Consider the following 26,833-nt stretch of genomic DNA (forward strand, 5'->3'; position numbering starts at 1 on the left):
TACATAAGTCGAATAAAGTTATTGTTCCTACGAATTCTCAAAATTTAATAAGAAGTTGGATATCTCCAACTATACATACAATATACAAACTTTCTGTTGAAGGGATGTCAGCCCATTCCTCGTGCAGTATATCTTTTAGTATATCCTTATCCCGGATTTTACGTACCAGTGAATCTCATGGGAGCAATTCAGAATTAATATCTGATGAATCTGGTGGTGTTTGAAGCTGATGGGGAACGTTGTAAAGTAACTAAAGCTTAACAATGTCTGCTGTATGTTTCGGATCGTTATCCTGTGGAAAATAGAAGTCACTTCCAAAACCGAATTCTACCACTCTGCTTCAAATTTATTTTTAAGATATTAAGATATGCATATTAAACCATGGTGGACTCTATAAATTCCATTTGGCCCACACAGTTACTAGCTATACACCTCCATATCATTGCTTCTTCACAGTATGCATCAAGGTTTCCTTATCGAGTGCCGTGCCCGTTTTTCGCCATAAAATCTTGCGCACCTTGATCCCAAAGACGCAAAACATGGCCTAATTGGAAAAAAATAACTTTCTGCCGCAACCCTCGGGGCTTATTTAAGTGCCCCTCAACATAATGCACTTATCTATTAACAAGCGATGTGAATGAGTTCTTGTGTGCGACTTGACCATAACAGCCTGTGTTTTTTTTTTTTTGCGAATGGTGTCAGTGCAGAGGGATTTCTTAAATTTTTTTTTTACATTTTGATCAATTTCGGATGCAGTAAATCTAAAGATTTTCTTCACACGTAGCAGAACGTTACGAGATTCATGCTGTGCTGGTATTTTTGGCCGCCCTGTCGCACAAGTCGATACAAAAACGCCGGTATGTTTGTAAAATTTTTTGTTACTCTTTGTATGAAAGAATGTGTTCTTTCAACAATCAGACCGATTTCAGGGTATGTTTTTCCTTCGTCGAAAAGTTTAACCATTATATCTCTTTCAGAAAGGCTAATTCCTTTCTTTTAAAAGTAAAACTATAACTGATCGACACTTTTACATTTGGTTATTGCATAGGAAATCATCATTTTACTACTTGTACGCAGAGTTTTTCCACGCTGCAGAATTACTATTTTTTTGTAACTTTACCTGTAAAACCATGGTGTCAGATTTTCATTGCTTTAAATTCTATTGAATTTTGAAATAGACTAGTAATAAATTTAGTATATAAAAGTTATTTTTTAACAAAAGAAAATAACATTAGCGTGTACACAGGTTTTTCTGGCGAGTGTATATATATATATAATTACCGCTGGCTTGTGGTGCGTGTTTCTTCGATTTATAATGAATTTTACACCTATATTTTTAACTTTCACATCCACTAACACTTTACTAATTCATTTCTACACATTAGTGTTTTATTAAATAGTACGAAAATAACTTTATTTCAATATTTAACTTTTGTTCAAATCCATTTATTCATACAATAACGAAATGGTTGCATCCAAAACAAAAAAAGTGTTACTATATTTTACAAACAATATCGTAAAATCTTCAGAATTTCTTTTTTATTGATAAATTCTGGTGGGTGTTACCGACCAGGGTTATTTTTTTTAACCGCGGCCGAAGGCCTCCAACCTAAAAAGGAGTTCTGACCGAAAGAACTGAAGACACCCCGGTGTTGGACCGACCAGGGTTATATTTTTTTAAGCGAGGCCGTCAACGCAAAAAGAAGTTGTTCGCGAAAGAATTAAGGACACTTTGGTGTTTGACCGAGCAGGGTTATTTTTTTTTTGAGGCGCGACGAAGACCTCCAAAGCCAAAAGGAATTCTACGCGAAAAAACGGAAGACACCCCGGTGTTGGACCGACCAGGGTTATTTTTGTGAAGTGAAGGTAATCTTGATTACTTGTTAGAATGCAACCCTTTTGTTATTCTGTGGAAAAAAATGATTGAACAAGCAATATTAAATGTTGAATCATAGACATGTTGGAAAAAAAAATTGAAACAACATCCACTCCTGTACTTAAAACCATATTTTTATTATGTGCGTAAATGATATACATAAAACCGAATTCACATAGAGCACTGATAACGGTTACTTTATTGTGCTCTCCTATTTTAGTCGATTTCGCCTTTTATATTTTCCGTAATTTGCGATCTTATGTGTGACCACGTGTTTAAGCTGGAAAAAAGTTGCAACAAGCCCCGACTTCGCGAATATTTAACGTTTTTTTTCTGTTAGTTTCGTAAAAAGGTGTTTTGATCTAATATTTTAAAGTAAGTTCAGCTACAAATTATCCATTTTCTGAAAATGTGTTATTCAATTCGACTTTTATGATCAGAATGGCTCGCGAAGTTCACTGTACAGCTGTAAAACGGAATATCATAAAAAAAAACTTTAAAGTGTAGAAAAAAAATAAGGGAAATTGCTGAATTAATACTCTGCTCTGTTATAAAAGTATTTTCTGCATTCACTTTAAAGACACCCCGGCGAAACGTAGCAGGAAGCGAGATACATCCCAAAAGTTCGATGATCAAAAAATTCCTTTTTTTCATCAAAGGAGCTCAAGAATTTCATGCAGGTATCGGTATGCAGTCGGTCACTACGGAATAGACTAATTGAATAAGATTTGAAACAAAAAAAAATATCGTAAAAAGTTTTTCTTTCGCAAAGTGATACATAACCCGTCAAAATTAGAATAACGTACCATGGCCTGATGAAACTAAAATCAATTTGTTCGGATCTGATGGAAAAATATGGGTGCTTTCGAAATGGCAGCCATGACAGCAGTGTTTGCAGATTTGTCAAAGTATTACGTTCTGCGTGAATTTCTGACAACATCGCGTTCTGCTGTCACTTTTTGCACGCATATTATGCAAATAATCTTCAATACTAAATTTTTGTCTGCACATCAGCAAATATGCAACACATTTGCTGTTTTGCTGCAATTACTATTTAGCTCGAACACACCCTAAATGTCAGACGCCTAAAAATTTTGCCTTCGCTCCTAAACAGATCACAAAAAATGTCAAAAATGGAAGAGATAATATCATGCTATGGGGATGCTTTTCCGCTTAAGGGGGTTTTCCGATTTTCTGGATTAAAAAAAATGTGTGCTCCAGACAGCGAAATGTGATGCTACCATATGCCGAGGAGGAAATGGCCTTGAAATGGGAGTTATGCAAAATAATGAACCCAAACATTCCTCAAAACTTGTTAATAAATGGTTGCAGGTCCAGAAAAATGATGTAGTGGAGTGGCCTGCTCAATCCCCTGACCGAAATCCGATAGAGCACTTGAGGGTTATATTAAAAAAAAAATGGAGGCTCTAAACAAACATTTTTTTTGTTAACAGAAAATTAAAAGAAAAATCCTATGTTAAAAAACCAAAATTAAATTACTTTAGTTCTTTACTGAATATTTGAAGACACCAAATGTAAGCAGCTTTTGTTTCTATTATTTTTTTCAGCACTGTATATTATATTAGGTAAAGTAAAAAGTTCGTTCGGTTTTTATCTAAGAGATGGCGTTATTATCCATAGTACTAGTGTTACGTGTCGCATCATGTCATACTATACGGCGCTGAAAACGTGTTTATTCCCGCTAAAAGTTTGTGTTTGACAGTTTTTCGATTGATTTACTCAGTTCGTTGTGAGCGCTCGTCAAAGATGGACACCAACAAAGAGAAAATTTGCAATTTTTTTCAATTTTTCTTCGATCAAAGCGAAAAAGCAGCCAAAGCGGCTGAAAACATTAATTTAGTTTATGGGCCCGATACTGGAAACGAACGTGTAGCACAAAAGTGATTTGCTAGGTTCCGTTCCGGTAATTTCGATGTCAAAGATGCACGACGCGTCGGGAGGGCTGTCGTCGAAATTTGCGATAAAATCATGGAAATAGTGGAAACAGACCGTCACGTGAGCACTTATTTAATTGCTGGGGAACTAAAGATAAGCCAGAAACCGTTTGGAACCATTTGCATAACCTTGGATTCAAAAAGGAGCTCGATGTTTGGGTGCCACACGAACTAACGCAAAAGCATGAAGGACCGAATTTCCATCTGCAAATCACTGCAGAATCGCAACAAAATCGGCCATCTTTGATCAACAGAGGCCTAATTGTGTTCCATCAAGACAACGCCAGGCCACACACGTCTTTGGTGGCTCGCCAGAAGATCCTGGAGCTCGGATGGGAGGTTCTAATGCACCCACCTTATCGTCCCGACCTGGCACCAAGTGACTACCATCTTTTCCTGTCCATGGCGAACGCGCTTAATGGTGAGAAGTTGGCCTCAAGAGAGGCCTGTGAAAATTGGCTCTCCGAGTTTTTTGGCAATAGGGACGCAGTCTTCTACGAGAGGGGTATAATGAAGTTGGCATCTCGTTGGCAACAAGTTTACGAACAAAACGGCGCATATTTGATTTAAATCGGAAAAATGTACACAAAGTTATCATCTTTTGAAAAATCAATAAAAAACCGAACCAACTTTTTACTTTACCTAATATATTTTCTTAATCTGGAGAACCTGCTCTATCCGTCCATACCCATACCCGAATTCGGGGAATGCTTTTCTAAGATTTACCCGCCACAAGCAGTTATGAAACCTTTTGCTAAAAATTAATAAATACCGGATACTTTGTTAGAAAGTTAAAATGTTAAAACAACGTAACGTTAACTTAGACGTAACCTAATGTAAAACGTAAACGTAACGCAACGTTATCTTAGCGTAAACGCAACGCAACGTAAAATTAACCCCGGTTCGGAAGATCTTTCTGCTGCGTTTGCGCCAAAAGGCTCCATCTAAACTCCATCTCGATTAACTGTAACACATGCAATAGTTGGAGCCATCTTAAGACCTGCTCTGATCTTGAGACACAAAGGGAATGGGCCACTCGTCATATGGTCCGAAGCTGCCGACGCAAAACTGCGGCACTAGCCTCTAAGGCTGAGCAAATTGCACCTAGTTGTAGTAGTAGTTGTAGCGGCTGAATTCTGCCGAGTTGACAGTCCTTGGCCGGATAAAAATCCGGGTCCGTTCCGGTTAGATAAACCCGACTGTCGTGGAAACGGATTGCACTGCGCTGCCACTCCAGTCGAGTGGCCAACGAAAGATCTCTGCGGTCCCAAGGAGCTCAACTAGGCAGCGTAACTTTCCGTCTGATCAATCAAACGATCATAAGCGAATGAACCTGGCTGGAAGAGAACATATCTAAATGTCAACCTACTGTATCATCACAGTAGCTTGTATTTAAAGTTTCTAACGTTTTTCTTTATCGCAGTACTCTCGCTCAGCGCAATATTATGCGGGAGTATATTAATTATTTATCATCGTACGCTCCTAAAGATTTTTTTTGCATTATTTTCCTTGAACCATAGTGCAAATTTTATTATTATTAGCAAAAAATTTAAGGCGCTAATTAGATGTTTTATTTCTTTATATATTTACAGAAGTCCGTGATGATCCACAACATTCACTGAAGTGAACACACATACAAGTTAACTCCACAGCATTTAAAGGATAAGCTCATTTACATAACAGACATATAATAAATGATAACAACTCCAAGGTTTTAGCTTTCCTTTGCAATCGACGCTCTTTTTGGGACCTTCAGCAGTTACTGTTATTTACTATACAGTCATTGACCAAATATAGAACAAAGAAAGATAATTCTAGTCACAAACTTAAGTTGCGTTTACTGCCGAAATAGATTTTCTTAAGTGTGCCATCGCGATGGCTGCTCCAGCAGCCTGTACGCGTTTTTCCGATAATTATGAAATTAAGGAGGAACTTGGAAAGTAAGTCAAATGTTGTGGTTATATAAGGCTAACATTCAAAATATATTAAAATTTAATTAAAGTATAAGAGATAATCTTTTACAAAACACCAATTGCGATTTTCGACCAATTTTTACCGAAAAGATAGATTGTCCTTGATATGTCTGATAGCATATCAATCGCAAAAAATAAAAAAATCGCACCTTGACTGCAACTACCTCACTGTAAATTACTTTGAATGCTCTCTTGCCTTAACATTTTTCAGAAAAAAACAATACACTGTAGAATGGAAACTCTGAATTAGCGGTTGAGAGAAGTATAGCTTGACAGAAAAAGTTCTCCTCTGTATTGTATGCACATATAAACATAGTCTTGCCATTCTGTTACAAAATTTACCATGCATACAACGAAAACAAATTCGCAGAAAAAAGTATCGTTATTTTTTTATTATGGCAACTAAATAATTGCGGATTTTTTTAAAAATATCAAGGAATTTTTCATGGAACTAAATAACTTTAGTCTGTAATGTATTGCCCATTTTGATCAACGACCTTTTGCCATATTTCAGGCAGCATCATAATCCCACGTTCATAAAACTTCTGGTTGTTATTAACAAAAAACTGAATCAGGTACGATTTGACATCATCATCATTATTGAAATTTTTACCATTCAAGGGGTTTTGTAAAGATCGAAACAAAAAGTAATCCGATGGTGCAAGGTCAGGACTATATGGTGGATGTGGCAAAACATCCCAACCAAGCTCCAATAATTTTTGCCGAGTGACCAAAGATTGTCATGATGAAATACAACACCTTTTCGATTTATCCATTCGGGCCGCTTTTCTTCAACTACATTGTTTAATTTCGTTAGTTGTTCAATGTAGACAACAGAATTGATCGTTCGTAAGAGTTCAAAGTAGACAATTCCTTTATAATCCCACAAAACTGATAACAAAACCTTCTTTTGATGAATACCAGCTTTTGATGTTGTTTGAGCTGGTTCACCAGGCCTGCTCCACGATAATTTTCATTACGTTTCTTTAGCAAATCGCAGCTGTTAATGCGTTGCGTTAAACTCGTTTCTTTCAGTTCATGAGGAATCCATGTATCGAGTTTTTAAACATAGCCAAGTTCTTTTAACTGATTTTCAATGCATGTATGTGATACCTGAAGCTTCTCTGCAATCTCACGTGTTGTACTGTGACGATCCGAATCCATTATTGCTTTGATTAGGTCGTCATCAACTTCAACTGGACGACCAGAGCGTTTTTCATCTTTGAGTGAAAAATCACCAGAACGAAATTTGGCAAACCAATTTTGACACTGCCGTTCTTTTATGGCTTTGTCGCCATAAACAGCACAAAACTTTTTGTTGAGTTTTTCCCTTTGCGAAAATAAAAAAGCGAAATATGACGAAAATGTTCCTTTTGATCTTCCATTTTTCAACGAACGCCAAACGAAAACTACGCAACCGATCAAAAACCTTTTTTTTACTGATTGACAGCTGAATTGCCAACTATCAAATAACAAAATGTGTTTTACATTTGGACTACGCCAGCAAATCTAAAAATTCAACTGAAGCCATCTATGAGTGCAATTACTTAGTTGCCAACCCAATAATTTGTATATACTGTCACCACTCATATATAAGAATCAGTTCAATGCTTGCTTTCACGTGTTAATAATATTGCGGTGATTGCTTGATTTCAGTGTGAAAAATGAGCAAGTGTAATTTATGAGCTTTTTAAAAAACTATATATTTCAAGATTGTTTATTTACCAGACTATTGATCGTTTTTCTCAGACGTCTGCAGTTAATGAGAAAAAGAAAAATGGTTGTCCTCTTGCGGTTCGAACCAATTTAACCATAAAGCCCAAAAAAACAGAAAAATATATCAAGGATATATTGACCAGATCAATGTCAAGACTTTTTTGAGACGATCTCCACGCTTGAAGCAAACGTTAATCCCGCTGCAAGCAGCTTCTTCAGTGCAGCAAAAAATGTTATTTTGAGTATTCAACGTGATCATTATCCAGCTGCTATAATGGGTTGGTGGGGAGTCTCCTGTAAGGGGTTCAGACTGAAACAAAAGTTATCAGCAGGATGTTTTAGAAGGCGTGGTAAAGCAGTTAAGCATTATTCTCATCGATGGAAAGCATTAGATCTTGCAGCAAGATTCTGCTCCAGCACACAAGGCAAAAACAACCCAGTAGTGGTTTCAAAACAATATTTCTGGTTACATTGCTGCAGATGATTGGCCGTCTGGAAGTATAGTTTTGAACCCATTGGACTACAGTTTGTGGTCAGAGTTAGAGAACATGGGCTGTCGAATACCCCACTGAAATACAAAAATTTTGAGTTTCAAAAATCTTTGGTTCGAGCAGTGTCGTCAATATAAATAGAAACTGTGCGTGGGACTATTGATCAAATGCCGAATCGTTTGGGGGCTAGTGTGAAAGTAAAAGGTGATGAATTAAATTTCGTACATCGTTCTTTAATTACATGCATTATTAGGTAAAATTAACTTTCTTAAAATATGTATAACAGTCTAGTTTTTATAACAACATTAACTTGTAACAGAACTTATGGCAGGAGTAAGTAAGACTTTCCGAATCATTTCTAATTTCTTACATTTTTTATTCGACAAGGACCGCCGTCATAAGACTCCTGATGTTATGGTTATCTTCTCTTTAGTTTTTGAAAAACCTGAAAAAGCAAAACGTATTATTTTCTGTGACTAAATGTCAGAATATAAATATCTTGTCCTAAACTATGCATCTAAAACACAGTTAAATTATGCTCATAGGAAATTTGAATTTATGAAATATTTATTTTTTTATTCAAACAGCAAATTTATGTAAAGTTTGAAAATTTTAAATGGTTATTGCATATTAGAAAAATAAATTAAATAAATCAACTGATTAATAATGTCAATTCCCACACAAGCCGTTACCGGCATTGAACCGTAATTTATCCGGCTAAGAGCTATTATATCAAAGATCTAACCGTGTTTGAATCGGTAAGTAAATTAATTCTGTCATCATTAGAGCAACACCTAGCAGGAGGCCTACCGCTCCGTCCTGGAATTGAGTCCAACGCGAAAGAAATTTCCTGCTGAGTTTGATTCAAAAGGCTTCATCCAAACAGAAATTTTCTTATATGTAACACATGTAATGGAGGAGCAGCAAGTATCATTTCCAAACGTGTGTCGGCCGGCGCATCACACGTAAGTAAAGTATATCGCTCGTTGCCCCTTGCTGTAGGAGTTTGACTCCTCAACCTCCTCCAATGGCGTCGCCAAAGAACAACACCGTGCGACAACAGTCTCCGCGGGTCTGCAGCATCAACAACGTCATACCCTAGATTGTCAGGGCATAATTTTTCGACCATATTATGATGTCACCCAAACTTAGGTGCGCTGCTTCGTAGCTAGAACCGTTTAGTACTAGGTAGCTTTAGCGCACATCATCGTTGGCACCCCAGCCTGTCAAAGAATTGTTGGTGGATGCAGCTGCGTAATGAACGACGTATTATTAAGTTTATGACCATCACTGATTTCTTAACAATTGTTATAAGCTGAAGAGGGTATATTAAGTTTGCTACGAAGTTTGTAACATCCAGTAGGATGTCGTCGGGTCTATATATGTATATGATCAGCCTGATGAGCTGATTTGATTTAGTCATGTCTGTCGGTCTGTATTTATGCGTACCACTAAAGCATATAGCTGACATACATACAAGCTGAAAGATCAGAATTATGTATGTAAAGTTTTTTAAGAAAAAGTTTTTTATAAGATAGATATGGAGTTATATATATTTAATAATCAGGATGACAAAACGAGTTGAATTCCGAGTGACTATCTGTCGGCGCAAGTGGTAACTTGAGTAAAAATTGAGATATCTTGATGAAACTGGCTACAACACGTCATAAGTCTACGCTCCTCTGCAAAATAAATGTTTTCTGCTTTTAATCATAGGAATTATTATTTAATTAACTGAAACTTTTTATACTCTCGCAACATGTTGCTACAGAGTATAATAGTTTTGTTCACCTAACGGTTGTTTGTACCACCTAAAACTAATCGAGTTAGATATAGGGTTATGTATATATAAATGATCAGGATGAAGAGACGAGATGATCCGTCCGTCTATCCGTCCGTGCAAGCTGTAACTTGAGTAAAAATTGAGATATCTTTATGAAACTTGGTACAGTAAGACGGTTGGTATTGCAGATGGGCGTAATCGGACCACTGCCACGCCCACAATACGCCATTAATCAAAAACGAATAAATTGTCATAACTAAGCTCCGCAATAAGATACAAGAATGTTATTTGGTACACGAGATCACATTAGGGAGGGGCATCTGCAGTTAAAATTTTGTTTTTTAAGTGGGCGTGTTCCCGCCCCTAATAGGTTTAATGTGCATATTTGCTAAACTGCTAAAACATAATAACAAAATTCACTGGAAGCAAATGTTTTTAGCACCTCGACCTACGGTGTGAAAATGGGTGAAATCGGGTGACAACCCCGCCCACTCCCCATGTAACGGTACTGTTAAAAACCACTAAAAGCGCGATAAATCAAGCACTAAACACGCCAGAGACATTAAATTTTATCTCAGGGATGGTATGAGATGACTTTATAGGAACCGCGTTCAAAATTAGACAGTGGGCGTGACACCGCCCACTTTTAGGTGAAAACCCATATCTTGGGATCTTTTTAACCGATTTCAACCAAAATTGGTACATAACATCATATTTCTATGTTATGGTGCGAAAATGGGTGAAATCGGATTACAGCCAAGCCTATTTTCCATATGACACCATTTTAAATTCCACTTGATTCTTTCACTTTCCACTATGCAAATCAAGCAACAATGATTATATCGGCGTAAAACTTTGCGTGAATAATACGTTTAAAGAATGCCACCTTGTGACCAAAAATTGTCTAAATCGAACCAAAACTGTTCAAGCCCCTAAGTACTAAATATGTGGACCCCAGTGCCTATAGTTGACCTTCTACCGAAAATATCAGCCAATCCACAAAGAAATCTCAAACGAGTATTTGACTTTGCGAGAGTATAAAATGTTCGGTTACATCCGAACTTAGCCCTTCCTTACCGATTTTTATATACTTTATTCTCAATTAGCTAAGATGCGAATAGTACGCTGCGCTATCGATAGTCAGCAAAAATTCCAAAAGGCCTTAAGCGCTTGCCTCGCCAGAAGCATTTTGTAGAAAGTAGGGTATGTATTTTTTTAGTAAAAAAACCACATTTATTTTTGCGTAATCGACGAAAAAGCATCACATACCATTTTTATGCTTCCTTTCTACTCGGTTATATTCTACACGGGCGAAGTTCAACCCACATGCGTAAACACTTTTTCACCACCAGTTAATTCATCTATTCGAATAGAATATACACATTTGCTTTACATATGTAGATAGACGTGCTAACTTGGGTGCATAAACGACTTTAGAGTTAACCCTTATGTTAGTAACCAACTTTACTGACGTCTTTTAGCAACCGGTACCGGGTCTCGATCAATGGGAACGTTGCTCAAATGAAAACAGAAGAGAACAACTGATTTCTACGTTGTCACTACGGGCATAACTTTTTACACATTTTTTTTTTATAACGGGCGGTAAGTACCGAAAGATGGAACGTCGGTCATTAACTGAAGCATAAGGGATCGTATACGCATACACAGATTTTCACTAACACGCACAAACAAAGATCGTAAAACGCTATTAGATCGGCTTCTGCAGCCTTACTCCCCTTTTTTTATACTTTTTTCTGCCATTTTAATTTATTTACCTGATATTGCTTTAATTTTTTCAGTTGACAGTTTGTAGTGTCAAAATGAGTGTGATAAAACAAAATGTGACAAAGAGATGGCACCAAATCAGAGTCGCACAGGGAAATTTGGAGTAGATTAAATTCAAATCACCACGGTGACGAGATAAACAGGTGTCATTTGTGTAAGGCGAAATCTTTCTAAATCCAGTAGATTAGCTAGATAATCTACTTAACAGCCTAAATCTTCTGAGTAAGTGTCGTTGACTAAACGGTTTGGTGCGGACGGAGGTCCATATTTTACGTATGAAATTAAACTACTTTATCAAATATCATCATATAATCCTGTTTTTTTAAAGTCCAACTATTACCTAAATGGTTTTTATCCAGAAATAATATTAAATTTGATTTATTCATTAGAACGTTGTCGTCTCACTGTAAACGCACTAACACAATATCATTTGGTGAGAGTCGTTTGGTTGTCGTCGTGCCCATCCCTGTTTAGGTTTTACCCGTGTAGAATATAACCGAGTAGAATTGCAGCATAAACATGGTAACATTCGCAAATAACTATTTTAATATGCCCCCAGAGTTTTGGAAGAAACTTTTATGCTCTGGCGAGAGTAAGTTTAGTATCTTTGGTATCAAAGATCCGAAAATCCTGTGGAGAAGATCGGGTACAGGGCTCAACAAAGAAAATTTGCTGTCAAATATCGTGGAGTAGGTGTGATGATGTGGGAGATCATGACAGCTGGTGGGGGTTGGAACATTTGATTGTATTGTTTCTAATATTGTCAAATTTGAATACTCTAAAAAACAATTTGAGACAATGTGACGAACAATTTAGTTTAATTTACGGTTTTTGGTTTCAACAAGACAGAGACTCCATATATGTGGCCGAAATTTTCAGGTTGCGATTTCTTCCTAACGCCCTAATACAACACAATAAATAAAATGGAAAGTATGAAAAAATGAGCATTGAATTGAGCACTACCAATATAAACTCCTTAACCAACATGTGAGCAAACTACGAGGAATTTATAAATAAAGCCATGTGCGCGCAGTTTAAATTATCTATAGCCTATGAAACAAAGCTAGTATTTGAGCTGACTACATTGCTATATATGTATGTCATCAAACGTAGTACATAAAATACCATAATATTTGTATTTGGATATTGTTACCACATGTCTGTTCCAGATATAATATCCAATTTAATAATAATTTGTCTTTCTTATTTTTCGCTTTGCTTCCATTACTATTAAAACCGAAAAGTTGTTAAAAATAAGACTTTAATAAGACTGACATGTGACATATGACATCCAACGTCTCAATATATACTTAAAAGAAGGTTTTTCAAAACTTTGTTTTACTTTATAGCTTATATATCGGTCGAAATGTAAGCTTAATGAAACTCAGGGAGAGTCTTTTTCTGGCAACGATATGTCTTTATGCCAAATCGTAAAATCGGTTCAATACTTCACCTAGCCCCAATATACCTAATATCAAAGTTTTTCAACACTTCACCATAACAACAATTGTTTTAACATTCGTTAATCTCCTTGGTTTAAGAAAAGCAAAGAATGACCGACCGGTCTGTCGGAAATCAAGACAGCACCCTTGAAAAGTTCATCGTTGCCGTTTAAATCTTGCATTGTTCTGTGCAGTTCTTCGAAAATATTTGTGAGCCATTATGCCCTCATGGCGATGGAAGTGTCAATGCGATTTTTGTTGTGATATTAGAAATGTCTTACCGGTTACACATGGTGTGTCCAAAAAAAAACCCCCTTGATCATTGCTGTTCTTTTGCAGGAGCTATGTATTTTTTGAAATAATAAAATATTCAAATGAATTTTGAACACATGCTAATGATTTGAAATATATTTTGTATTTGGAATTGTTTTGACTTTTAACATAGAAAGATATAAAGGTATCTTATGTCCGTCCTATGATCCTAGGCTACATTCCTCCACTAATTTTCATCCAAATCGGTTTAGCCGTTCTGAAGTAATATTGTAAATAGTAAAACTAACCCGACTCTCTTTTATATTGTATATGTAATATATAAGAAAATTAATTGTTATGTATTTTATTTTATATGATGTTGTGGTATATTTTTAATAAAATAATTACCTATTTAACAGGGGCGCCTTCTCTGTCGTCAAACGTTGTGTTCAAAAATCAACACAATTTGAGTTTGCAGCGAAAATTATCAACACAAAGAAACTCACCGCAAGAGGTAAGTGAACTAAATACGTGTTTAAATTTCCTATTTCTTTGTATACCCTAAACAGGGGTACCTACTAAGTAAAGAAGTTAAGCTTTAGAATTTTTTTTGGTTGTTTGGTAACATCAAATCAGCTGTTTGTTTTGCGTCGTTCATTGGATTCATGATGAAAAAATACATTTGTTGTTCGCTACAAGATAATTTTAGACACATTTTTGCAAAAGAAAGTATTTAAAAAAATTTAATCAGCTGTTTTGGAACAAAGTTCTCCACAACTACTGAGAGATAGAAAAAAGTATGCTCACAGTTAAGTGTTTCAACGAAGTATCAACTAACGAATTACTTATTAACATGTTCGGTGTGAATACCCCCTACAATAAGTTTGCCATGAAGTTTTAAACACCCAGAAGGAAACGTCGAAGACCCTATGAAATATAAATAACACAGGTTAACAATATTTTAACCTTTTTTGTCACATGAAAAGTCAAGTGTTGAAAGTACTAGTTCCACTAAACAATAATATGTAAGTCTTGTGACATGAAAACATATATTTTCCCAAAAAGTACACACATTAACGACATTAAGTGAAATTATTGCTTGATATAGAAAAAATAATTATGATTTTAGTGCATATTTAGCTTCTGGAAGGTCTGTTTTAAGTCTCCAACAATAATCTGCTAGCATTCCTGGCTCCCTATTTGCCTTGATAGCGCTTTTTCATTAATTGCTAATGTGCAGCCGAAGTAAAAGTTTTTTTTTATTGTCGAGGATATTAACGTGCTCCAATACTGCCTTATGTCACACTCGAGTCCAGTTAATTCACTACTGTTAACATTAGGTAGTAAGTACAAAAGTATTTTGTAAACAATTTTTTGTTTTTAATTTAATTTTTGTTATTGGGATTTAAAATACATAGATACATACACAACAATGTATGTATGTGTGTGTATGGCCGATTTAACTAAGTTTGACTAGGCGCTTAATCAGGATAGAATATGTCTGGTTCCTGTTTATTTTTTTACGGGTTTTATGAGAATCTATTTCGTGGCGGAAATTCATTCGACGGTTTGCCATCGCCTGACAATGCTCCTGCAATTTTCAATATCAAATTATATTGTGCGTCGATTATTTTTCCTCAATGTGTCTGCCCATAGCTCTGCTCCGTAGAGCAAGACATTTAGTATTGTCGACATCAAAAGTTTCCGTTTTTCCTGTCTCGGTTCTCCAATATTGCACATAAGCTTGCTCAGTTGACAAGTTATCTTAAATGCCTTTTCCTCAGCGTGTTGAATTTGTGCCCAGTAGATAAGCCTGGAGTTTAATCTTACCCTCAGGTAGTTGACAACCTTTTGTGACCTTAGTGTCTCTGTTGTTGTCCTAATGACTATTATAGTCGGAATATGCTTCTTTGTTAGCAGTACCAGCTCGGTTTTTGCAGTGGCAAGTTTGATACCTCTCGCATCAAGCCACATTTGTGCTCTGATCGTTACCTGGTTAAACTTCCTGCGCGCATCTTCGGTGTCTTTCGCAGTGATTATTGAGGCGATGTCGTCTGCGTAACCAACTAGTTAAGTATCTTCGGGCATGTCGAGGCTTAATATGCCATCGTAACTGACGTTTCAGAGGCCTGGGCCGAGGATTGATCCCTGCGCAGCTTCTGACGTGACCTTTAAGTGTCGTGGACCTACTAAAAGCTCTGAACAAAGATACAGCAAGACTATTTTAAAATTTTCCTCTAATGCTTCAACCATGTTTTCCCATCGAGTGCTGTTGAAGGCGTTCCGAACGTCAAGGGTGGCGAGTAAAACAACTCGTCTGAGTTTGTTGCATCCTCTGTGCGCTGCTTCTACGCTCCTCACGACATTCTCAATTGCCCCCAAGGTTGATTTACCAGGTCTCAAGCCGTATTGTTTAGATGATAAGCCGCCTGCCGTCGTGATTGCTTCTTCAATCCTTGGTTTCAGCATTCTCGCGAGAAGCTTACCAACTGTGTCGAGCATGCAAAGAGGCCGGTATGCTGATGGGTTGTCTGGATCGCCTTTACCTTTACTTATTAACACGAGCTGTGGTTTGATTTCCAAATTTCTGGAAATACGCCGGCTTTGAGACAGGTATTTAACATTCCAAGTAGCACGTTTGGGCGGCTTTGGGCGATTATCTTTAGTGCCTCTGCGGGTATACCTTCTGGTCCGGGTGCTTTGTTTGGTTTAAGTTTCTATGCCGCCGTTTGCAGCTCTTCGTTGGTAAAGAGGGGTTCGTCGTTGGGTGGTTCCATCGGTCTTTCCTCGCATTTCCCATTCAACAGCTTTTGAGTTAAAATCTCTTGCTTTTATAAAGTCTCCTCCAAAGTCTCAAGCTTTGTCTTCTATGTTGTTTAATTTGGCTTTAAAGTCATCGATATTATCGCTAGGCGTTAAGTAGCTTATTATGGTGCAGAGGTCGCATTTGGTCCAGACGAAACCGTTCGCGATTCCTCTTCCTGGAGTGACTATTTTGTTACTGGGGGGCAGCCAGGTCGCGGCAGTGCCACTGCTGTCTGCTATCCATGTTTCACTCTGTTTCCTCTTGTATTGCTCGCTTATAATGACAACGTCGTAATGGCGCTCCATTGTCATTTGAGTCAGGAGTGCGTCAGTTTTACTTGTGTGCATGTTGGTTTTGAGAACTTTCATTTGTTTACGAAGTCTTTAAATACCGTGCATGTACTTGAGCCCAGTAGGTGATCCGTTCGGCTAAGTTTGGCCTCTGTGCATATGCAGCAGGTTGGAAGCTTGTTGCACTCTTTAAGCCTGTGTCCCGGTTGTCCGCATTTTATACATATACCTTCCCTTCTTTTGTCTCGTTCCTTGCAATCCCAAGCCAGGTGTGCTGGTCTATTGGCTTTCCTGAGAAATCAGTTTTTGTGGAGCTTTTTGTCGATTTTTGACGATCGTCGGGTTTTCTTGTTTTCTTCGGCATCGCTGTTTTCCACTTTTCGGCTTCTCCATTTAGCGGTGCGTGTTTCTGCAAGACTGGTACTACGCGGGAGCAGTAATCGGTTGGTTGTTGGTTTCAATTGGTCATTAGTCTTTCCAGGTTTGTTGCTGAGATCGTCGATGTAGACTCGGTCGATACCAAGTTTTCTTGGCTGGTGTTCGCGCTCTTTTGTGTGACTGGTGTTAGTTGTAACACTGGTGATCCCAGAACCCTGCTGCTTCTACGAAAAGCATTGCTGTATTCGTCGTTTTTGTTGTTCTGTTCCTCTTGTTGTGACTTTCCTTCACTATTGTCGTTTTTTTTTGTTTTGATTTTGTGTATTCATATTCAATTGGATCTCCGCTTCAAGTCGCTATCGCCGCACGTTGTACCGAGGTTGTCTACACCTGCGGTAGGTCTCGCGAGTGTTGACACAAGTCCTCATGGGACATTGTATTCAGAGCCTGCCAGGCTCTAATCAGGAGTTCTCTCAACCGAACCTGTACGACCAATTTAATGGTGACGAGCTTTGAACGTACTTGAAGACCTGCCAGGGTTTTAACGAGTCGGAGGCGATTATGATATTAGCCTACCAGCCATTTCAGCAGGGTGTCATCCCTGCTTCCTGAAGTGGAAGAATAGCACTCTCACCAGGCCGAAAGCAATTTTAGTCGTATTAGTTTTTTCCAGTATACTTTAATCAGGATCTTACTGGTCTCGACCCTGATGGGCGCGAGACCGAGGTAGTTCTTTCCGTGCATTTGTACAAATGGATACAAATGGGGATATTTGTATTTGTTTGCGTCCCGCGTCGCTCTGTTGCCTCCCTCTCATGGGTAGGTATTCCCTGGGGGCAGCCACTTAGGGGCTGTGGATGCTTATTTTGAACCCTGCTCTCCTGTCGCTCTTGGTCAGGAGCTGGTTATTGTGTATTCACAGCTAACCTAAGATCGGCCGGCTACAGTTCGCCAAGCTGGAGACCTTGGTGGTCTGAGCTTAGCCATTTGTTTCTTGACATATCTACTTCATGTATTTGTATATTTACCTTACACTCGAGATAGTATGCGCTCGCTAATGGCTGAGTAAGCACTATTTCTAACTTAAAATGTATGATATTTTTGCGCAAGATAATGCTTTTCAATAGAAGATGGTTACTTTAATAAGAATTGCTATAACTTGTTAGGAAATTAGCGACTGTGAAATTTGGAAATCACGGCAATTAGCTGCACTTAAATGATTACTCTAAAATGTGAGTGTTATAACAATAATTTTCGAGACTGAATTTATGCTATACAAATATGTTTATATGTTCTAAAATAAAATAAGCTATTGGTTCTTTACATAACGTTTTTGTAAAGTGAGCCCATATGCGCCCATTTTCAAACTGAACGATGAGAACATAATGAAGTTTTTTAGAACCAAATCGGTCAAATATTATACAAGAAATTAAATTTTTGCTTAAAAGTAGACGGTTCCATGTCCCTTATTCAATTTCTGTTATCATCTGTCCTCTCGGTAGTAAAATTTTACATACCTGACGATATTCTTTTTAGTTCGTGAACTTTTAGTTGATTCCGAAATAGCCATAAAGCAAGATATTAACGTGATTATCCATCTATCACTTAATTATCAAATTGTAGCATGGTTTGGTAAAACCGAAGTGAATTGTGTAGCTGTATTCGGCATTGTTTCAGTAAAACTATTTGGCAAAGCCACATGCACTTTTCAAAAATATTTATTTTAACTAATTTTCCCTCCTTTTAAGTTTCTTAGTCTTTTTTTTGAGTAAGTTAGAAACATACATATAGTTCTTTTAAACTTAACTCGGCGTTTCAAGGGCCAAGAGCGCCAAAGAAAATATGTATCAAGTTTGATCATTATATCTCAGTTGTTGCTCAAGTTATAGCTTACAAGGAGAGATGAAACGTAATAATCCGTTATTTTGAATTTTCAATCAGTTAGTATTCAAAGTATTACATGTCTACTCTCATTACAAGGAGAGATGAAACGTAATAATCCGTTATTTTGAATTTTCAATCAGTTAGTATTCAAAGTATTACATGTCTACTCTCAAAACACGTATTCAGATGTGAAATAAAAAAAACGCATTTGGGAAATATGACATGAAAAATAAAATTGGAAATATCGCGTGTGTGCAAGCCGTGACTGCAAAACAAACAATGTAGTAACGAAAACGAAATAGTCGTATATAAAATCGTGACAAGTTAGTCGAGCGAGACGAAATAAACACTCAAACGTACCGACACGTACAAAACAATTTCGGCCGCAAACGAAAAAGGAGCAGAGTCCAATTGTGTCGTAATGACGATGCCGCCGACAACTATATAAACCAAATGAAAAATATATGAGATTCAAAATATTTACCCTTATACGATCAACCCCTGATTTTTAATCAAAATTTTTATATTATTCCGTTCCATCCACAGACCCACAAGATGGCAATCGAATATAATAATTCTTGGATACTATAATTATCATGTATAGTTTTATCAATTAATCAGTTATTTCAACCAGCTGTCTCCGGTTGTCACTTCTGAACCTGCGAACATAACGGAGTAGAGTTGAAAACACTCTATACAGCGTTCGCACCTTTTTTTTGTCTTATTTAACCAGTATATCTTACTGCTAAATATATCGATATCGTAGCCATCGATATTAACAATCGTTGAATGGTAACATATGCACATCTGCTGCGTAAAACATTCAATACTTAGTGTGCTTTTACACGGGACTCAAAAGAGTGTTTTTTTTTCAAATTTTCTTTTGGTGTCGCTCTGTGCATTCACACGGTCAAAAAGAGTCCAGCAACTCGAGTCTAGTTTTTCTGTGTCAAAAAAAAGCAGATTTTATCAGGTGTTCTCAGATGTATCACACAGATAGGAAAACAGCTGATTCTTTGGTTACTTGAAGGCTTATCCAATGCTATACGGTTAGGGGAATTATGCTATCTGAAAAGTCCTCGTTCGATTATAAATCGGAATCCATTCCGATTAAAAAGATCCGATTATAGTAAAATACAATACGCAATGGTTTATGTTAATATATTTTATTTTATTTATTGTAGATTTTCAAAAATTAGAGCGAGAAGCTAGAATTTGCAGAAAACTACACCATCCTAATATCGGTAAGTTGATTTGTCACGAATACATATAGAATTTATTCAACTCTTCTTATTAGTTTAAAACTCTAAAAAATCCATATATAATATATTAAACATATGTAAATATTATATTTTATTACATTGAGGAGAAATAGTTGTATACTTGTCTCTCCATTTTTTCTTTGAATAAACTGTAATGTTTCTTATTACAGTAAGACTGCACGATAGCATACAGGAAGAAAACTATCATTACTTAGTGTTTGATCTGTAAGTATTTTTTTTAAATCTATATATTGGCATGGGAGAATGTGACTATATATTGCATATTCATATGTATGTATGTATGTATATTGCGGACTATCATGAAACGACAAAGTGCCATGTATTTTTTCAATTTACGATTGCAGTGTTACTGGTGGTGAGCTGTTTGAAGATATTGTTGCGCGCGAATTTTATTCAGAGGCTGATGCATCGCATTGCATTCAACAAATCTTGGAGTCTGTTAATCATTGCCATCAGAATGGTGTGGTGCATCGTGATCTGAAACCAGAAAACTTACTATTAGCTAGTAAAGCCAAGGGTGCAGCTGTAAAACTAGCCGACTTTGGCTTAGCCATAGAAGTTCAGGGCGACCATCAGGCATGGTTCGGTTTTGCCGGCACCCCTGGCTACTTATCGCCGGAGGTGCTGAAAAAGGAGCCATATGGCAAATCGGTAGATATATGGGCATGTGGTAAGCGAGAAATTATTCAACCTATTTACCACGATCATATGAGCATGCAAAATTAACTTTTGCATGTGAATACGACACTCGAGCCTTTGAAAAGAAATATAACTTATAATAACTTCCCCTATAATATTTAAGTTATTGGACAGAGATGCAGAGATAGTAATTTTGTTTTTATTCTGTGATCACAGCAACAAAAAAAAAGAATAACTCCACTTTGGGAACATATTCCATATATATTTTTTTGCGTTTAATTCCGCATAGAATCTTAGAATGCTTAGTGTTAGATCTTTTGATAAACTTATCTCTTTCAATAATAAGAATGAATATTTTCACACTCTCAAACTGCTCATCTTGTTCTTTTAATGATGACCTCTCTAAGACAGAGGGTTACATTAAAATTGTTAACGCTTTTAAGTGCAACTCTTTATTGAGAACTAACATGAAAAACGTGGAGGAAGTTTATGTTTTCATTATTAATTACTAAGTAGAATATAGGAATATATAATAATATAGATATTAATCTATATTGTTCGTTTTCATTCTTCTGTTGTTTAATAAATCCAATTTATTTAAAGTAAAATTTACTGAAACTTAATTTTTGAACTCGAAGGAGTTATTTTATACATTTTACTAGTCGGTTATCCACCCTTTTGGGATGAGGATCAACATCGTCTTTATTCTCAAATAAAGGCTGGCGCATATGATGTAAGCATAATTATTTTCCCTTTCCTTAATTACTTCATTAGGATTTTCTACTCTAATCCTATAGTATCCATCGCCTGAATGGGATACCGTAACACCTGAAGCAAAGAACTTGATAAATCAAATGCTAACAGTTAATCCAAATAAAAGAATCACTGCGGCTGAAGCGCTAAAGCATCCATGGATTTGCGTAAGTATTTTTTATTTACTCTAAATTTAATGGCTTAATTTTTTCTATGAAATTTATAATATTACATATAGCAAAGAGAGCGTGTGGCTTCGGTGGTTCATCGCCAAGAGACTGTGGATTGTCTCAAAAAATTCAATGCTCGGCGTAAACTCAAGGGTGCTATTCTTACTACAATGTTAGCAACCAGAAATTTTTCAAGTAAGTTGATCGCTAGGAATTGGATATATTACGTGAAGCCATGTATGGTATACGTGAATTAAATATTTATAATACCAAATTATAAATGCGGCATATCCTAAATATGTTTAAAAATATGAAAAAAAATTTCAGGTAGGAGTATGATTACCAAGAAAGGTGAGGGATCTCAAGTTAAGGAATCAACAGACTCCTCAAGTACAACACTAGAAGATGACGACGTTAAGGGTAAATATATAATTATTATTGGTGTCATATGCATTATATGTTGTTAACGGTTTGAAGTAGCTCTATACCGCAAAAATTTATGGTACAATTTCTAATTTTATTAAGTTGATTGTTTCTGAATTAGGTTATAGATGTAGCGATTAATATATGCACACCAATTGCAGAACTGTGTAGATAAACAAGAGTACAATATACAAAATAAATGAAAGTACCCTAGCTATTCGATAAGCTGTATATGAAGTAGGTAATAGGTCATAAGACTATTTTCTGAATTATTTAGGCACGACAAGCGATATATATATTTATATATATGTATAATATGCATAACTACTTTGCTATAAAATGTAATGGTATTGACATATAGTTGACACTAATTTAGAACATATTTACTCCATATATGTAATTTATATGTTAAGCATAAAAGTATCCCACGAACGGACCAAAAAATAAATTAAATTTTCATACTTTGTTTCAAATTTATATCAAGTAGAATAAAATTTGTTCTTATTTTATTAATTCTTAAAAATCATAATTTCAATTTCATTCTTATAGGAATATTTATGCTTTTCTAAGAGTTTTCTAACTGATTGCTCTCATTCCTAATATACTTTGTTTCTCGTGAAATAATTAGAAATGTACTACATATGGTTATACTATTTGCTATTGCTAATATTGCTTTGCTTTGTTTTACGTGTTGTGCAAATTATAAAAAACAGATTCTGTACTTTTATAAATATGAATAAGAGCGAAAGCATAAAGAATAAGGGAATTAAAATTTGGTGTACGCAGTTCCAGTAGCTTCCAGATATTATTGTTATATAAAATCTGCATACAAATGCGTGTAACATTTATTAAAAACGGGGCATCGCCCCAATATTTTTGAAACAGATAGTTGAAAGTCTATCCATATATAGCAAGTAAACGAAAGTTGACTTTTTATTATGTATATGATATGAGAAAAAAAACAGGTATATTGTATTAAACTTATGAAAATATTATTGCAAATACTGCTTACAGCAAATCTGTTCTCATTTGTTTGGCTGGTATAAGGCTACTTTTGAACCTGTATGAATTTTGAAAGATCGCTATGTTATTTATGCACATTTGTTTAAATTTTTTCAAGTGGACGTCAAGTTCTGACTACTTAGTGTCCAAACAGTCACCGACATTCCTCCCTTCCTTACTTACCGCCCGTATTAAACTTAATTTGTCAAAAGTTATGCCCGTAGTTGCAACGCAGACATCAGTTGTTCTCTTTTGTTTTCATTTCACCAATGTTGCCATTATTCTATTTGTATACACGATTTCTCACACCAAGTTAGTTTTTTAGTTTTAATTTTTCATAATGTAAAAGCTCAAAACTAAAATCCAACTATTAAAAATAATTTACCTATTTATAAGTAATTGTATTCGACTGTAATTTTGCGACAGTATAAGAATATTTCAAATATATTCAAATTAATTTTTTAAATACTACAAAATATCGAGATTGGAAACCCTGCTTTGCAAGAGATTGCTCTCTCACTCTCAGCTCACTCGTTTCTACCGGAAAAATCCAATTTTCGCGGATATCATACCGTACGGTCTGTTGAAGCGGACGGTAGAATCGGTGGTGACTGATCATTTACATTGCGCTCTCATAAGATAGGTCGTATCAGCTGATTCGGGACACGGAATTTGGCTGAAATCATCAATTTCTTTAGAAAAGTTCGCTATTAACAAAACGCTTAGGTTCTGGACTGAATCAGTTATAAAGACATTTAGTTCAATCTTTTCTTTGTAATATTTTTTTTTTTCTAGGAATCAATGTTAAATACAAATCGAATTTCAAATATTATAAAATAATTGTACACTGTGTATTTTTTGTGCGGCTTTATATTCATGCTTCTTGGTATGAACAGAAAGCTGGCATAACTATAATATGTATAAAATAGAAAGGAGTTAAGTAAGAGCAGATCTGCAACATAGCGGCTAGAAAAGGCGAGTTAAAGACAACTGACATAAGCATTTTTTTCGTTCTACTTTTTAATAGACATTACATATATTTATATAGTTAATTAGTGTATTTTTCCATTATCTTCATCTAATATGAATATATTGCGCTGAATATATAAATACAGTTAATTTTTAAGATTCTAATCGTTTAATTCCAAAATATGCAACAGTATGATAAATTTTTTTTGGTTTATGTGTGGAATGGATTAAATCAAAATAATTTTAACCCAATTACCAATTAATTTTTGAACGTCTATTCATTAATGTTCTTGAAATATATATATAATTGAACATTACATATCACACAAATTATAATTAGACTATTTTCCTCCTCTGAACTTGTATGCACTTCTCGAATTCCGTCTTCTCACTCCATTATTGACAAAATATGTTTCTAAATAAGAAATTAGTTAATCACATCAAAAACTCTCAAGCCCTAATTTTTCTAAATTAGACATTTAAATCTTGTGTAATAATGAAACTTTATTTAAGCTCTTTGTATTTTTTTTAGCCACAGTTGTAAAAAATATATTCAGAGTTATCTAACCTCACATTTACTGCTTACGTTTGGCCAATGTTAATATATTCATAAAATTTTTCCCATAATTCTCTTAGCCTGTGTGACAATCAGTTTATAAATTACTGTATAACAAATCAGGTTTTTGTTAGATCCAGTAAAACGATTAAAAATAATAGTAATTTCATTAAATAAACCTCAAATTAAAACATTCCAACCCGAAAAATATCATGTAATAGTAAAATTTTAAATGAGACGAGTAAAAAAATAAATATTTATATGTTGTAATCGCATATGTGTGAAGTGATGTAAAAATTTAAAACAATGTTAATGTTTTGTGAAATTTGCGTTATCTTTTGTGGACAGATTTTTTAATATATTAGGTTGGCCGTTATTTCCCTTTTGCTTCTTCGTCTTTTGAATTTCGCGGCTATGTACAAAGCGCTACAGAGCTCGTATCTGGCAACACTATACATAATTTGAAAGGTCTTGACATAACCTACAAAACAACGCTATGCATGATTAGTTTGGATATTGCGTTCAACAGTTATAGACGTGTAAACATGGAGTTCACTAACGCCGAAATTCGCGCTATTTTAAAGTTTTCCTTCGTTAGAGGCAAATCCCATAGAGAAACGTTCCGTGAGATTAATGGTGTTTTGGGGGATGGTACTCTATCACTTCGAACCGCGGAGGAATGGTTTCGACGATTCAGAGCCGGTGAAAACGACACCATGGATAAGCCAGCCGGCGGAAGACCTGTGATGACAAATACCGATCAAATCATGGAATACATCGAGTTAGACCGGCATATGGCATCTCGTGACATCGCCCAGGAGATGGGAGTTAGTCACCAAACCATTTTGAACCATCTGCAGAAGGCTGGATACAAAAAAGTTTGATGTTTGGGTGCCGCATAATTTGACGCAAAAAAACCTTCTGGACCGAAGCAACGCCTGCGATATGCTGCTGAAACGGAACGAACTCGTCCCATTCTTGAAGCGGATGGTGACAATATCAAGCGAAAACGGTCGTGGTCGAAGGCGGGTGAATCGTCCCAAACAGTGGCCAAGCCGGGATTGACGGCCAGGAAGGTTTTGCTGTGTGTTTGGTGGGATTGGAAGGGAATCATCCACTATGAGCTGCTCCCATATGGCCAGACGCTTAATTCTACCATCTACTGCGAACAACTGGACCGCTTGAAGCAGGCGATCGACCAGAAGCGTCCAGAATTGGCCAACAGGAAGGGTGTAGTGTTCCACCGGGACAACGCCAGACCACACACTTCGTTGATGACTCGTCAGAAGCTACGGGAGCTCGGATGGGAGGTTTTATCGCATCCACCACATAGCCCGGACGTAGCGCCAAGTGATTACCACCTGTTCCTGTCCATGGCGAATGCCCTTGGTGGTGTGAAGTTGAACTCAAAAGAGGCTTGTGAAAAGTGGCTGTCCGAATTCTTCGCAAATAAGGAGGAGGGCTTCTACGAGGAAGGTATTATGAAGTTGCCGTCTAGATGGAAACAGATCATCGAACAAAACGGCGCATATTTTAACTAAATCCGATCACTGTAACACTTTTTATAAAGCATTGAATGAAGAGCAAAAAAGCGGAAGGGAAATAACGGCCAACCTTATATATTAATATATATGTTTTTAATTCATAAATAAAAATGACTTTGCAAAGAAGAATATAATATTCGCTCTGATGTAGTCAATAATTTATTTCTTGCCTAATGATTTTTTTTAAACAAATTATATCAGGAAACTCAAAAGATGTTTTAATCAAATCATTGTCCATGAGGAAAAATTATTCACTAATTTCGTCAAAAATATTTTGTATGTGTTTAAGTCATTTGCTTTTCATTCTCTATTACGGTCTAATATAAGGTGTGTTTCCAAACAAAACAGCTATAACTGCTTCAATTTGTGTTAAGTAGTACAATTTTTGCGTGAGCTGCATCATGTTAAGTTTTTGCCTCAATCCATTCTGTTTTGTTTGGAATCGGTTTCGATTAGAAAATCCTACATTTCCTTAGAGTTATTCCTGCGGCGTTACCTTAATATGCTCTGTTGGACGAAATTCAAGTATTATCACAGAAATTTTTATTGCTCAGTTTTGCCCTTTCTTACATGTCAGCTTATAGTTGTTATATATGTAGTTATGATGTTCGCCAATTGAGGAATTGTTGAGGTGTTACTAAAATGGCTTGTGGGATTGTATAGTATTGTGCTTCATCAGACCAGATACTTTCCGGTTCGACATGCTAGAATTTTTTGTATCTTGCTCGCCAGACTCATGGAATTATCGATTTCCGTGGCCCATCGATCAAGTGATAAGCACATACTTTTTAAGCTATTGCATAGCATCTATCGCGGGCTTTGAGCGCGGCGACCGAATCAAGAAATTCCGTAACGGAACTAAA

The 26,833-nt window shown here is 36.2% G+C and overlaps 1 protein-coding gene and 1 long non-coding RNA gene across 14 annotated transcripts in view; one reads left to right on the top strand and one right to left on the bottom strand.

Annotated features, from left to right (window-relative positions):
* The window catches only part of LOC138858020 (uncharacterized), a 98,477-nt gene that overhangs the window by 50,589 nt on the left and 21,055 nt on the right, over window positions 1-26,833 (bottom strand). The window lies entirely within an intron of this gene.
* The window catches only part of CaMKII (Calcium/calmodulin-dependent protein kinase II), a 111,771-nt gene that overhangs the window by 29,199 nt on the left and 55,739 nt on the right, over window positions 1-26,833 (top strand). For all 13 annotated transcript variants that reach the window (XM_036367078.2, XM_070112467.1, XM_036367080.2 and 10 more), the window contains exons 2-10: window positions 5,424-5,771; window positions 13,693-13,787; window positions 19,816-19,875; window positions 20,064-20,118; window positions 20,259-20,584; window positions 21,192-21,286; window positions 21,351-21,473; window positions 21,545-21,671; window positions 21,804-21,896. In XM_036367078.2, the coding sequence (XP_036222971.1) occupies window positions 5,707-5,771; window positions 13,693-13,787; window positions 19,816-19,875; window positions 20,064-20,118; window positions 20,259-20,584; window positions 21,192-21,286; window positions 21,351-21,473; window positions 21,545-21,671; window positions 21,804-21,896 (1,039 nt within the window). In that variant the 5' untranslated portion in view covers window positions 5,424-5,706. The remainder of the gene's footprint in view (window positions 1-5,423; window positions 5,772-13,692; window positions 13,788-19,815; window positions 19,876-20,063; window positions 20,119-20,258; window positions 20,585-21,191; window positions 21,287-21,350; window positions 21,474-21,544; window positions 21,672-21,803; window positions 21,897-26,833) is intronic.

The sequence above is a fragment of the Bactrocera oleae genome, chromosome X (assembly GCF_042242935.1).
Source record: "Bactrocera oleae isolate idBacOlea1 chromosome X, idBacOlea1, whole genome shotgun sequence".
Classification (NCBI taxonomy): Eukaryota; Metazoa; Arthropoda; class Insecta; order Diptera; family Tephritidae; genus Bactrocera; species Bactrocera oleae.